This window comes from Perca flavescens, chromosome 18 (assembly GCF_004354835.1).
Source record: "Perca flavescens isolate YP-PL-M2 chromosome 18, PFLA_1.0, whole genome shotgun sequence".
Taxonomy (NCBI): Eukaryota; Metazoa; Chordata; class Actinopteri; order Perciformes; family Percidae; genus Perca; species Perca flavescens.
The window spans coordinates 25,389,420-25,404,297 of NC_041348.1; the positions used below are offsets into that span (position 1 = coordinate 25,389,420).

The 14,878-nt window shown below is 37.2% G+C and overlaps 1 protein-coding gene across 1 annotated transcript in view; it reads right to left on the bottom strand.

Annotated features, from left to right (window-relative positions):
* pbk (PDZ binding kinase) overlaps positions 1-7,553 on the bottom strand; it is an 11,232-nt gene extending 3,679 nt beyond the window's left edge. The window contains exons 1-6 of the mRNA XM_028605524.1: positions 7,446-7,553; positions 5,721-5,888; positions 5,011-5,150; positions 4,065-4,234; positions 3,229-3,358; positions 2,170-2,367 (exon numbers count right to left, since the gene is read on the bottom strand). Of these exons, the coding sequence (XP_028461325.1) occupies positions 2,170-2,367; positions 3,229-3,358; positions 4,065-4,234; positions 5,011-5,150; positions 5,721-5,887 (805 nt within the window). The 5' untranslated portion in view covers position 5,888; positions 7,446-7,553. The remainder of the gene's footprint in view (positions 1-2,169; positions 2,368-3,228; positions 3,359-4,064; positions 4,235-5,010; positions 5,151-5,720; positions 5,889-7,445) is intronic.
* Between the last annotated feature and the right edge of the window lie 7,325 nt (positions 7,554-14,878).

Here is a 14,878-nt window from a genome sequence, read left to right on the forward strand (position 1 = left end):
TGAAGAAGAAGCACATCAAGGTTCTGGAGTGGCCTAGCCAGTCTCCAGACCTGAATCCGATTGAAAATCTTTGGAGGGAGCTTAAAATTCGAGTTCCCAGGCGACAACCTCGGAACCTGAATGATTTGGAGGCTGTCTGCAGGGAGGAGTGGGCCAACATCCCTGCCGAAATGTGCACAAACCTTGTCACCAACTATAAAAACCGTTTGACATCTGTGCTGGCCAATAATGGCTTTTTTACAAAATATTAACATGCTGTTTGTCCAGGGGGTCAAATACTTGTTTTTCCTCATCAGATGGTTATCAGTTTTAATAAATTCATATGATGTGATTTTCTGGAATTTTCTTTGGGATTCTGTCTTTCCCTGTTAGAATGTACATATGATTAAAATTGTAGATTTTTGCATTCTTTGTAAGTGGGCAAACCTGCAAAATCAGCAAGGGGTCAAATACTTATTTCCCCCACTGTGTGTGTGTATATATATATATATATATATATATGTATAAAATAAGTAATAAAAAAAATCATAGTATAGTATGTCGAAAATAGTCAGAATATGTAAAAAAAAGTCACAAAAGGCATGTCGAAAAAAGCGATACAAATTTCATAGTATAGTATGTCGACAAGTCACAAAAGTCATACTATAGTATGTTGAAAAAAGTCAAAAAAGTCTTAGTGTAGTAGGCTGAAAAAAGTCAAAAGGTTAGTCTATAGCAGGGGTCACCAACACGGTGCCCGCGGGCACCAGGTAGCCCCCCAAGGACCACATGAGTAGCCCTCAGGCCTGTTCTAAAAATTAAAATTGAATATTGATATTATCTGTTTCCCATCTTGTTAAGTCATTGTTGATAATTATTGTGAGAAATCATTAACATGATCAGGTTCGTCACATTGATGAGTGTCATTAATCATTAATAATCATATATAACTAAAGGCAAACTGAACACATTTGTCATTTCAGAAGAGTGTATCAAACTGGTAGCCCTTCGTATGACTCAATACCCATAAAGTAGCTCTCAGTTTCAAAAAGGTTGGTGACCCCTGGTCTATAGTGTGTAGTCATCGTAGTATACAGCATGTCGAAAAAAAGTCACAAAAGTCATAGTATGTCAAATTATTTTATAAAAAAGTCATAGTACATGTTGAAAAATGTCATAGTATAGTATTTTGAAAAATGTCATTGTATAGCATGTCGAAAAAAAGTCATAAAAAAGGTCATAGTTTATAGTATGTAGAAAAAAGTGATAAGTCATAGTATATAGCATGTCGAAAAAAGTCACAAAAGTAACAGTATAGTATGTAGAAAAACATTTATAAAAAAGTCATAGCATAGTATGTCCAAAAAAGTCATAGTATAGTATGTCCAAAAAAATAATAGCATAGTGTGTCGGAAAAAGTCAAAAAAGCAAAGTATGCTAAAAAAAGTGATAAAAAAAGTCACCGTATAGTCATAAAAAAGTCATAGTATAGAATGAGGAATAGGTCATACTATATAGCATATTAAAAAAAATTAATACTATTTTAAAAGTTAAAAACAGGAGGGTATACATCAAAAGGCCAACACATCGGTGGTAGAAAGGTTTAAGAACGGTCACGTATTTCGAAAGAAGCAATAAAAAAAGTCATAGTATAATATGTCGGAAAAAACCTGATTAAATAAAAGTCATAGTATAGTAGGTTAAATCAAGTCATAATATGTAATTTTTATTATTATAAAAGTCCTAGTATAGTACGTCGAAGAAAAAGTGATAAAAAAGTCCTAGTATAATATGTCAAAAAAAGTCATAGTATAGTATGTTGAAAAAAGTGATAAAAAGTCCTAGTATACTAGGTCATACATTTTAATAAATCATACTAGGACTTTTTATGACATCAAAAGTCATAGTACAGTATGTTGGAAAAAACATGTCAAAAAGGTCATAGTATAGTATGTAGAAAAAGTGATAAAAAAGTCATAGTATAGTATGTCGAGAAAAAAAACTGATAAAATAAAAGTCATAGTATAGTATGTCATAAAAAGTCATAGTATTGAAGGTTGTAGTCATATAAAAGTAGACATTTGAATTAGACATTGAAGCTGCAACAGAACTGTAACGGAGCTGTAGCATAATCCTCCATAGTGAGGACAAATGGTGTGGAATTCAGGGCTTCCTGCCACTGAGTCTCACCTTCATCCTCCTCCTCCTCCTCATCGTCGTCATCATCCTTGAGCATCTCCAGATGAGGCATGGCCAGCATCATCATCTCCCACAGAGTCAGACCATAGGCGAAGATGTCAGCCTTGTCAGTGATCTCCCCTTCCCCATCCAGAGTTTCCTTCGGTCTCCACGGCTCTGTGCCGATGTACTCCGCCTCTGGGTCTGACACTAAAGACGGAGAGAACATTATTAATAAAATGCAAATTTGACTGGATAACAATTTAATTACATTCATTTATGTAAAAAAACATTCAATTTGTATGTTAAAAACACAAAGATCATGTTCTTCTGGGCCATTTTACAATTTCAACAACAAAGCAAAGATCCAGAAGTTTGCAATTAGTTTAAATTAACCTCAAATTAGGAGTAACCCCCACTGGCGGAGGACATGTATGTGTACAAAAGACTATGTTTCTGCCCGGGCACAGAAACAAAGTCAATCAGCTGTTGTAAACAGTTGTTTCCACCCAAATGTGTTTTCTGCCAATTCTGTGCTTTAATCCATGATCAATCCCACTTGTGGGTACTTTGCACTCACTAGCCCATCAGAATTTAATACCTACCATAACTTTATACTACCATATCTTTTTCTACATTTGATGTATTTGTACTGATATATACACCATGTAACCATATTTGGATGATTGTCTCACGTCTGACTTTCAATCTAAAGACTCAAAACAAAACAAAATCCAGGTAGAGAAATTAGTATTTATTTATATATATTTACATAGTGTTTTTGTCAATATGACTGTAACCTGCTGTAAATAAAAATGTAGATAAAGGCAGACAATAAAGTGCCATTTTTTTCCTGTTCATCTATGTACACAGCAACAGGGTTTCTCAATTTCTAATTCTTTTGAGGACCTAGGAAATATGGTTTGTTGTCCCTGAAACTGTGTACAATCAGTGAGCACTGTGGGAGCTCCCACTACCCCTCTCCCCACCCACACAGTACAGAGTGCTGCATTTTCACATCAAAGCTACTCGGTTGATTTTTATCCTGAATGACATGAGCCCAATTATTACCTTTCATGTTCTCGTCGAGCTGCAGAGACACACCAACATCGCAGATCTTGACGGTCTCAAAGTCGCCCTTAATGACAACGTTGCATGACTTCATGTCGCCATGCAGCAGCTTCTTCTCATTGTGGAGATACTGTGGAGAGAACAAAAGGCTTAACTACGTCCGTCTGTGTTTATTTTGTTTTGTTGAACAAGCTGCATTTTTTTAAATTAAATTAAAAAGATGGCTGATGTTTAGACGAAACAAATATGACTTGGGAAAGAACGAACCACTGATGTGAGCGGGTTTGTCTGCAGTTTCCCATGAATATTTTATTAGCTCCACACAAATAAACATTTACACATGGGTTCAACCTACAATCGCATGCAGGTAGGGAGTGGTGGAAAGTAACTTAAGTACATTTACTCAAGTACTTTACTTAAGTACATTTTATAGGTGATTGTACTTTACTGATTTATATATTCTGCTGATTAATACTTCTACTCCACTATATTACTGAGACAAATATTGTCCTTTTTACTCCACTAACTTCAGTTACTTTGCAGATTCAGATGAATTAATACAAACTATAATCAACAAATAAATGATGATGTAATATAATCGGTTGAGAGACTTAAGTGATGTACACAATATTTCAGTAATAGAATAACATTTTTGCCAGGATGCTGTAGGATGATTAATAAGCAGGAGGAAGTATCAACTACAAGAAGAGCAACTACTGTGTGCAGTAATCTGTCATGTGAACTCAAATTTCATGGGCATACAGGGACACAGGTGTAAAGTTAATCCAGATATGATACTATGATATGTGTTAATACCAGGACAGTCCATGGTTTACCTGAAGGCCACGAGCAACATGCAGTGCTACTTTTTCTATGTTGACAGCAGGGAAAGCTTTCAGGCCATCCGCTTTCCTCTTCTCTATCAGGTCATTAAGGGACTGCTCTCCTCCGTATTCCATCGCCAGACACTTTGATCCATCTTTGGCTGTGGCGAAGGCACGAAACCCTATGATGTTGGGATAACAAAGACACAGAATTAACAAGGCAGAATATAACACAATATTAGAGAACACAATAGAAGACGTAAACTTAATTGATGTGCTTGGTGGGAAATTGAAATGAGCTGTCTGCTGTAATAAGCCATGAAAAAGTCTATACAGTTTATGCATTTTTTCCACTCGACCTGTATCTTTAGCAAGTGAATTTGAATTAATTTGTTTGTCTGCATGTTTAAAAAATGTACTACACCGAAAACTACACCTCGGATAAAACAATAAAACAAATAAAAAATAAAAACTCTTGAACCTGCACTTTCATGTCTCTTTGTAGCTTTGCTTATTTAAAGCTAATGTATTTGCACTTACTACTTGTTGTCTCGAGTTTGTACCTTCAAAGTTGAAAGCACTTAATTGTAAGTCGCTTTGGATAAAAGTGTCATGCTAAATGACATGTAATGTAATACAGATAAAAAAATAAGTTGAGGGTGAATAATGCACTCCAGTTTTTTCGCTGTTACTTTGGAGTAAAATTGTGAGGCCATTGCCTATCAATGTTATCGTTAACTGTGACTCTGCTGTTTGTATCTGTATCTCTGTGTAAAATGTCTGAAAATAAAATATTACAAATATAAAATACTAAAAGTATTCCTGTGGTTTACATTGAGGCTAGTGACACAAAGAAGCATTAAGTCATTTGCCTAAGTGTTTATATTCTGCAGAATGTCGGTTACACTGGACGTTGTAACATCCCAGTGAATGTACTGTACTGCTGTACAAGTCTTACCAACAATGTTTGGATGATTGATTCCTTTCAGGACCTCCGCCTCCTCGTTCAGGCGCTTCTGGTAAACCGCCAACTGTTTGGTTGCACACTTGCTGTTGATCTTCTTGACAGCCCAGGGAGAAGCATTTAACTTCCCCACTCTAGGATTAATTTGATCAACAACACATACATATTATTTATACACAGACATGAAAACATGAATATGCAGTAGCTTAGGAAACATTACTATTGTATTGAACAAGGCTATTGTAAAGATATTTTACCTTAAATTATTTTAACTTTAATGCATGCAACTCCATGCATTTGGTACTTTAATATGGCCATGCTAATTAAAGCACAAACTCATTCATTTGTCATTATTTAATCATCTTTAATAAATGTTTAGGGTCTCCTCTGTCATCCAGTATGCGTCCACAATACACTAGCACCTTATTTTCACGTACATTTCAGAAGCTGTCCTGTTACTCTCACACTATACTTTAAATTAACTACATCAAGGGACCATGGTGAACTACTTCTAAAGAGCCAAGACATTTTTAAATTAACGGATTTTTGGTGAACGATAAAACTGCAACCGAACCTTTTACATATTTTAAGCTTAATTATTATGTTAGGCTAGGATTAAGGGTAGGGTAGAAGTGAGGAGATAAATTGGTACAGCGAGTGAAGTGTAAACCAATTTATTTTAGTAATCAGAGAACACTACAAACCTGCTCATGAGGTAAACGTTGACTCCAGTCCCACAGCCCAACTTCTTCATGAAGGGGGAAGCCGGGATTGTGATTGGGGTCCCTCCATTGCTTTCGAAGCTCCTCACTCGGGCGTTTTTAGGGGTCTTGAACGCGCTCTCATTGATGCATTTGGGAGGGGAGGCCATTCTGGCAACGCAAACAAACATGATGGTTATCAGGCTAAAACACAACTCGGGATACAGCTACTGACCCAAACACATAACATGGAACTATACTTAGCTACTAACCTTAATTGGGAGGCTTGCAAGTTACTATTTAACATGATGTGATTTCTAAAAGTTAATATTTTATACACGTAGCCTAAGATATTTTTATATGTACACTACCGGTCAAAAGTTTGGGGTCACTTAGAAATTTCCATTCCACTCCATTCCAGACACAATACCTGCTGAGATCAGTTGTATTGTTTTTTTTAACCAGGGCAGCAGTTTTCAGATTACATTATTTGTTTACATAATTGCAAAATGGTTCTCGACTGTTGTAGAAAGAAGTGGCTGAAGAAACACTTGAAATTCATGCTTTTTGGTCTAAACGTCATACCCAAATTAAAAGTGGTACAGCTCCCATATACTTTGACACTCAGGGGTGTGCCTGATATCATTGGAAAGGTGATTGATGTGGGTTTGTTTGTGTATTTGAGAAGTGTTGTATTTTGTAGTTTTTTGGCTTTTTTATTTGCACTTTTCAAATAGAAATAAAAAAACGCACAGACATATTTGTAGAAAAGAATTCATATAAAATCCATTTTTGAGTCTTTTAGCTTCTGAATTTTTTTCTGTAGTAAGCTGAGACGTGGCTAATGCTTTGTTGTCTGTCACCTGTCAGATGTGTTTACAGCAGTGTATTTTAATAATTTTACAGATTTATAACTTGGACAGAAATAAAAAATCTCCATTCTAGCCTCTGTAACTCTGTGTCAGTAAGGCCTTTAATTGCCCTGACACTTGAGAATGTTTCCTTTCCAATGAGATCAGGCATACCCCTGAGTGTCAAAGTATATGGGAGCTGTACTACTTTTAATTTGAGTATGACGTTTAGACCAAAAAACATGGATTTCAAGCATTTCTTCAGCCACTTCTTTCTACAACAGTTGAGAACCCTTTAGCAATTATGTAAGCACATAATGTAATCTGAAAACTGCTGTTCTGATTAAAAAAACAATGCAACTGATCTCAGCTGGTATTCTGTCTGGAATGGAGTGGAAATTTCTAAGTGACCCCAAACTTTTGACCGGTAGTGTATGTGATACAAGCCGAATTTAAATCTTTACTGTCTGATGTTCAATTTACTATGTATGAAGTTATATTTGTCGAAGACTACGTAAAACGCCAATAAAAAGCCAAAAATGCAATGGAGGCTGGCATAATGGCGTTGTGAAAAATGAAGAGTGGCGACGTTTGGCAGCTGCTAAATTAGTGGCAATTAAAATTTTAAAAATACATGAACTGTTGGATAACTTGTTTGTCAACAATATTAGGTACATCATTAGCTAGCTAAGTGAAGATTTAGCTAGCTAGACAACGGAGACACGGTAATGTTAGTAACCAAACTTCACGTGAAGAAAGCTAAAATTAACTTCAGCCGCAAAGTTAGCTTTTACATCAAATTATTTGATGCTTATGTGACAACAGTCCAAGTGAAGTTGTTTTTCAATGGTGCTATTATGAGTAAATGTAACGTTACCTGCGTTTTCTTTCACTGTCACAACAAAACTGCCGAAATTAAACGCGCCGAACATTCAAAATGTTACTTCCGGTTCACCAGGCTGCACGGATCCCGCGGAAGAACAAACTGAACGAAGGTCGTTTGCGTCTGGAAAAGACAACAGCACTACACGCCTGTTTTCATTTGTTTGGAAATACTTTAGGGGGTATTTGTTGTACTGTGATTATAAAGAGGGACAGCGTTACCCTAAATATATTTCAACATGATTTTAAAACCAGTTTGAGTTGTAATACAGCGTTATACCACCTGAGGTCAGTCACGTCATAAAGGTATGGTATATTATGGTAGGAGGTTGCACGTTGGACTGCAAGATAGATAGACTGATAGACAGACAGACAGACAGACAGACAGACAGACAGACAGATAGATAGATAGATAGATAGATAGATAGATAGATAGATAGATAGATAGATAGATAGATAGATACCATACTAACTCTGACTATAATGATGATGATAATGCCAGCGTACAGGTGATTGAAATCTTGAATGAGAAGATGACAGGCCATATTTCCAAAAAAATCAACATTGTTCCCTGACTTAGAGAATGTTCTTTCTTGCTTTTACTTGGAGTTCAGTATTTCAGAATTCGGTATTTTAGCTTTTGAGAGACAGTACTTTATTTGTTAAATCTTCATCACAGCATGTGTCTGTTCTCTATTTAATGTCGGGGACTTGTCCGAAAGAATTTCACTCACTCAGACGATGAATTTGACCTCAACCTCTCAACTCTCATGATCCCATTATTGTTTCATCTCCTTCACATAGTGCAGATGTTCCTAGCTCTATCCTCTCGTTGTGTGGAGGGATAACCATTTCATTATGAGGAAGAATAGCAGGAATGTGGTCAAATGACAACTGGACGCGGATGGTAAGACTATTGCTTTCTCTCTCTCTCTCTCTCTCTCTCTCTCTCATTCTTCCCATCTCTCGTTCCCCTGAAGGGAAATGAGCTCATGTTTGTGGGCTCATGCTGCCACATGTTGTGGTGCATTTTTATAGAATAAGGATGGGTTACTCTCTGGTCAGACCAGAGAAACATTCAGAAAGAAAGAGAGGAGGATGCTTAGTGTAATGATCGAGTAAAGAACAAATAAATAATTTCATGTACTGTTCTCAATTTACTACCATAATAAGATACAGCCAGATGTTTTGCTCACATATCATGGGACAGAATTTGCATACATAATGACCATTTAAACAACACAAACACAAATCCAAACATTTTCAGAATAGAAATCAATGACTTTCTGGTAGTGGATACCCAAATATTTCACCCATATGTGATTGTTGAACATCTTATTTTAAAGTCATGGACATTAATATTCTACTAGAACAGCCTCCACTCTTCTGGGAAGACTTCATTTAACCTAATAAACCCTTTTTTATATTTAGGAACATAGACTATAGAATACTTTAAACATCCCAGATTTCAGACTTTTTAAGGTCATGAATACAACAGCGCTTGAAGCGCAGGACCACCCAGGATTCATGTGTCAAGATTCACAGATAAAACGTCCTTTCTCTATCTGGTTTGCGGTTTTAACTGGTGAGAATGTGGCTTCTTTTTACATCTGGAGTCACACAGAACTGCAGCCCATGAAAGACATTTTGATTTTGTGCAAACATGCAGCATCTGTCCTGACACTCCAAAACACAAAAAAAACTAAATACAGTTGGATCTAGCCTATACTCTAAAGTCTAACCAGTGATCATGAATGCCAAACGATAGGATGAAGAAGACGGAGGGAGGGAGCTGATGCTGAGGAGAAAAAAACAGCTGTTTCTCTTCTCTGTATGGGGCAGGAATTGGAACAATGTTCTGGCTAATTTCATGGCTCGGATCTCTGGATGTGGTTCTCCAGGGCCCTGTAGAAAACATTTGATTCTATAATGAGTGTACAATCAGAGCGAGAAACAATCTGTAACAACATACCCTCACATGTAAAGATTCAGACGCTGCTATTGTTCATTTTTAATTCAGTGGTTGACAAAATGGGATTAGGGGACATGCAGGGGTCCTGGGGGGTGTTCCGGGTGAGCCCCTGCTAAACTACTCCCTACACAATAAATACTCCATAGTTTTATCTATAGTCAGTATAAAATTGGACTCTTGCATTGTGCATTATCTTGAGTAGTGTACTGTGGACATGGCATTTTTCATTGAGGGCACTGCATAAATGTTACACTTAGTGTTCACTCTCAAATTAAACGATTGAAAATATTGGGCACTAGGGATTCAATAAAGAAGAAGTTTGGACACATTCAAAGAGTTTATCACAATTTTAGAGCAGCGGTAATCAATATTTTTATGTCAACAATGGGTCAACGTGAAAGGGATCACACGTGGCAACGAATGCACAGAGAATATTCGGCTCTAAGTAGTGATTTAGCTTCTTTCAGCTCATTGTTTGGGTTTTATGGCTCACACTGTTACTGTTTTGGTTCACTCTTACATTTCTCACTGTTTTCAGCTACAGCGAGCAATCTCCGTTAAAACACACTGTTACACTATACCTGCTCAGCACCAAACAGCAGACAGACACATTTAGCAACTAGCTGTTGAACATCGTGAAGCATTTAGCAGCTAAAGAACCACATATTTCTCTCAGGGATCAGTGGAGACCAAAACAGAAGTAAAAGAGAGTGCATAAAGGCTTACATTCATCAAGCGGAGATAAGCACAACTCCAAATGAATGCTTCTCTGCGTCTCCAGTCTGCAAATAATCAACTAAAAGTTCCCCACATCAATCGTTTACAATATGTCAGTGTTGTGTTAACAGCTTGTTGTTTTGCCCCCAAGTGGGCAAAATAAGTAATACTGCATACATGTTGGCATCAGAATAATTTGAAAGACAATATAATCACCTAAAAATTTGAGACACCGTGGCTTAAAATGATCCCAAACAAATATTGAAGACAACAGTGCTATCATTAACACATTACTAAACCATCAAACAAAATGATCTACCTACCTACCTACCTACCTACCTATCTATCTACATATGTATAAAATTAGTTCCACTTGCAAACCTACAGAATGTCTTACTGTATCAAATAAAAACTAATATAAAGCCTTACCTTCCTCGAGGATAAGTGAAACCACGTTGACCCGAGTCAAACTTCACAGTCTTTGTTCTGACTGTCGACAATGTGTGACAGACATCAGGTGATTTTTCATCAAATCATTTCTACATCCGCTTCACATGTGGAAACGTTCACACTTGTAATTATTGTTCGGAGCTGTCAATCAAGACACATACATACCCACGTGCAATATTACTTAAATGTTAACTAAAGTTCTATAAGATCATCTTATGTTTGTTTCCTGTGAGAATACAGAATCTCTAAAAAGTTCAAAAGCTTTTCATGGTGTCAGAAAAACAGCCCTGTTTTCAGCTTTGTGATGATGCATTTTCCAGCTGATCCAAGAGGCCTTTTCAAGACTTTTTTAGCATAAGAAATAGGAGAATTTTCTCAACACATAAAGGAACACTTAATCCTTCCGTTTATCACAAACATTCAACATCAACACATCTGGAGATACATGGTTTTCACTGATCAGGAAAGGGGGTGAAAATATATAAATGTAGTGGAGTAAAAAGTATATTTACCTCTGAGATGTAGTGGAATAGAAGATAACATAGCACAAAATGGAAAAACTCAAGTAAAGTATGAGTACTCATCTCAAGAAAAAATGTAAAAGGCCTTTAATGCATCTAAGGTATTTAAAAAAATGTCTTAAGCGTGCCTTGAGTTTATTAATGCCCCCTACCAATGAGCACCGTCTTTTGTTCACCAACACTTGTTCCAAGAAGCTCTCCAATTCTTCTGTTATTTATAGTACAAGTACCTTGAACTTAAGTAAATGTACTTAGTTACATTCCACCACTGCTCACACATAAGTCAACTTCCTGTCTCTCTCTTCACCTCTTGACATCTCAAAAGTGCCTGTTTCCAATTCATTTATCAGGAATATCAAAGTTCACCTGTTTAAACAAATCTACATTTTATTACTTCAGCAGTGCATGTACAGCATTTTAGTGGTACAAATCAACAGAACACAAAGGAAACGTGAAGCACTGTATTGAGTATTTTCTTGACATAATCATGTTTGATTTAGACATTTGTATATGCCCTTATATGAGTCATGACCAGCAAAATGTAATAAAAAACAGACACACGTATATGCTTAGAGCCATTATGCCAAAGTATAGCGTAGTAAGGTCTTTGTACAACCAAGTATACATTTATAAAATGACACATTTTAGTGGTTAAGTGCACTTTGCAATGTGTTCTCACTTTCAAAAGTTATGGCATTAGGCTGCTTTACATTTTCAAAGTCAAAGTATTCAAGTTATTTGACCCCGCAAAGCTGAAGCATTGATCTGAGGTCAGAGGAGCCTCTAACCAATCAGGTTAGACATCTGATAGGCTGCAACTTCGCCAGGAAGGAACACCAGTCAAAATACATTTTGCTGTGAGAAGAAGATCAACTGGAGGAGACACGCTGGTTTAATTGTGCGCATAAGGTTTTGATATGTGATTGGTCTGCACTAATTTCCCATGTTGCTGTCTCCAGAACCCATTTTGGACCAGAACATTGTTAGTTTGAGTTGGATTTCTCTTTAAGGAATATTATTCCTACTATTTGGATAAAGAAGAGTTTGTAGCATGAGAAAGGTAATTTCTTGGGATTTTGAACATTACAAGAAAGATGTACTTAAAGAAGAAAAACTATTAGACTAACCAAAATCAGTAAAAAAAACAAAACTGGACAAAGCGAGTGTGTTTTTACTTTTAAAAAACATAAAGCATAAACCTACAGTACAGTTAATCCTACATGATTATTATGATTATATCTACTGTGCCTTCCTCCGAAAAGCAGCAATGTTACACCTAGAGGTGACACTGACACATTTTAAATGCTACCTCAGAGTTTTTTCATGGATGCCTGTTGGGGTTACTTGATATGCAAATGAGTTGCAGGAGACTTTGTTTTTGTTGATATTTCTATATCCAGTCCCTTTTGAGCTCTTGATGATGATAGTAGGACACAAAAGTGTGTAAAACCTAAATAAAAAAGAAGTGATTTACTATAGCTGCTTGGTCTGCCAATTTCCAACCAATACTCTCCTAATGTATCTGCAACTAAAAGTCCTAACTGACTTTAATCGCGCAAACTAGCCATAATATCTTACATATGTAAATGACCATCCAAGATCACAAATGCCAGGGTCATGGATGAGAGAGGCCACCGACATTATTTTTTTTCTAACTATATTTTGCTCAACCTGAGCTGCAACCTGATCTCATAGAATTCTGTGAAATGAATATGGCCCCTTAAAGGTCCCATGGCATGAAAATGTCACTTTATGAGGTTTTTTAACATTAATATGCGTTCCCCCAGCCTGCCTATGGTCCCCCAGTGGCTAGAAATGGTGATAGGTGTAAACCGAGCCCTGGGTATCCTGCTCTGCCTTTGAGAAAATGAAAGCTCAGATGGGCCGATCTGGAATCTTCTCCTTATGAGGTCATAAGGGGAAAGGTTACCTCACCTTTCTCTGCTTTGTCTGCCCAGAGAATTTGGCTTGCCCATTAGAAAGAGAGAGAGAGACATCATGGCTTTCAAACATGCAAAGTGGCAGTTGGTCAAGGCCACACCCCCACCCTCCACCTCAATAGCTACAGACACAGAAATGGCACATCCTAAGGAAAGATCATTGTGGGACTGGCTCTAGTGGCTGTAATTCTGCACCAAGGCTGAATTTCGGGAAAGAGACTTCAGATACAGTATTAGGGGACCACTAAGGTCTATATAAAAGAGACTTCAGATACAGTATTAGGAGACCACTAAGGTCTATATAAAAGAGACTTCAGATACAGTATTAGGGGACCACTAAGGTCTATATAAAAGAGACTTCAGATTCAGTATTAGGGGACCACTAAGGTCTATATAAAAGAGACTTCAGATACAGTATTAGGGGACCACTAAGGCCTATATAAAAGCATCCAAAGAGTACCATGTCATGGGACCTTTAACTCAAAATCTGTGGCAGTTTTACGGAATCGCCGAAAATAAAAAATAAAAAACGGTTGCGGTTGGGTTTAGGAAACAACGTGACACGAGGGACACGATCCCTGGTCTCCTGGGTGAAAGTCCTGTATTGTTTGACCCATCCACCACCCCAACCAACCTCCCTACGCAGATTTTCGGGCTTTCATACTACTCGCTACCGTAGTCACTCCTAATGCTACGTCATCTTCTCATTGACTTTACATTGACATTGTTTTCCGTGGAGGAATTCTCACCCATTGCGTGCCACCACCACGTAATGAGGTGTTAACAGCTCATGATCATTTCACGGAATTCTGTGAGACCTTGCTGATTTTGATAATAATCTTTGCTTTAAATACTTGACTCTGCTCACTGAGATATAACTGTGACTCTGCTTCAAGAAACTTTTATGAAAGTCCAATCTGCTGGCAAATACCTCTTACTTAAAAAGGAAATGGCAAAAAAAGAAAACAAAAGGTGGGAGCACAGCCATGTTTTAGCTGCACTCATAGTTCCTGCTTCTATCAAAATAATTTATTGTGCAACATTAATGAATATTAAAGGCCTGCTGCGTAGTGCCTATATCAATACTGTGGAATAACACATACTCAAACCTGCGTAAATACAAAAGTATTTTTTGAGAAAACACTTCACAGGAATTCCAATCAGTGATATTTTGTTTGCTTCTCTGGTTAAAAGAGATGACAAATAAGCCAACGAGTGAAAATATACAGATGAAGCTCTGGGTGTTATCTTTGGCTGTTGTTTTTGAAAGGCAGAGCTTTAAAGTAATAACTCCACGGCCAAAGTGCTGAACGCGACGCCTCTACAAGATGAATGAGGGTCATCAGAACGAGACATAAAGACCTGGCTGCCACTCAGTCAGACTGTCAGCTACACTGTGGTGCTGCACTGAAAACCACAGCAGATGTACGAGTGTGTGTGTGTGTGTGTGTGTGTGTGTGTGTGTGTGTGTGTGTGTGTGTGTGTGTGTGTGTGTGTGTGTGTGTGTGTTGTGAGTATGACACTCAATCATTCACACATTAGTTGGTAAGTATTCAACTCTATAACCTTGTGCATTCCTAATTTGTTCCATTCACTTCTTTTAAGTGAAACCACCTCATGGAGTACAGAAATAATAAACTGCTGGACATAAAAGTGTAATGACAGTTACATCAAGTTGCTAATACCGTAAATGAAATGTATATTGACTGGTTTATGGAGGATTGTAGGACCTTTGATTCGTGTCATACTGGGAAACGTTGTACTTTGGCAGCCTCAAGTTGCAGTGAAAGAACTGTCATCTGTATTTTAATCTATTGTTTTTTGTTTT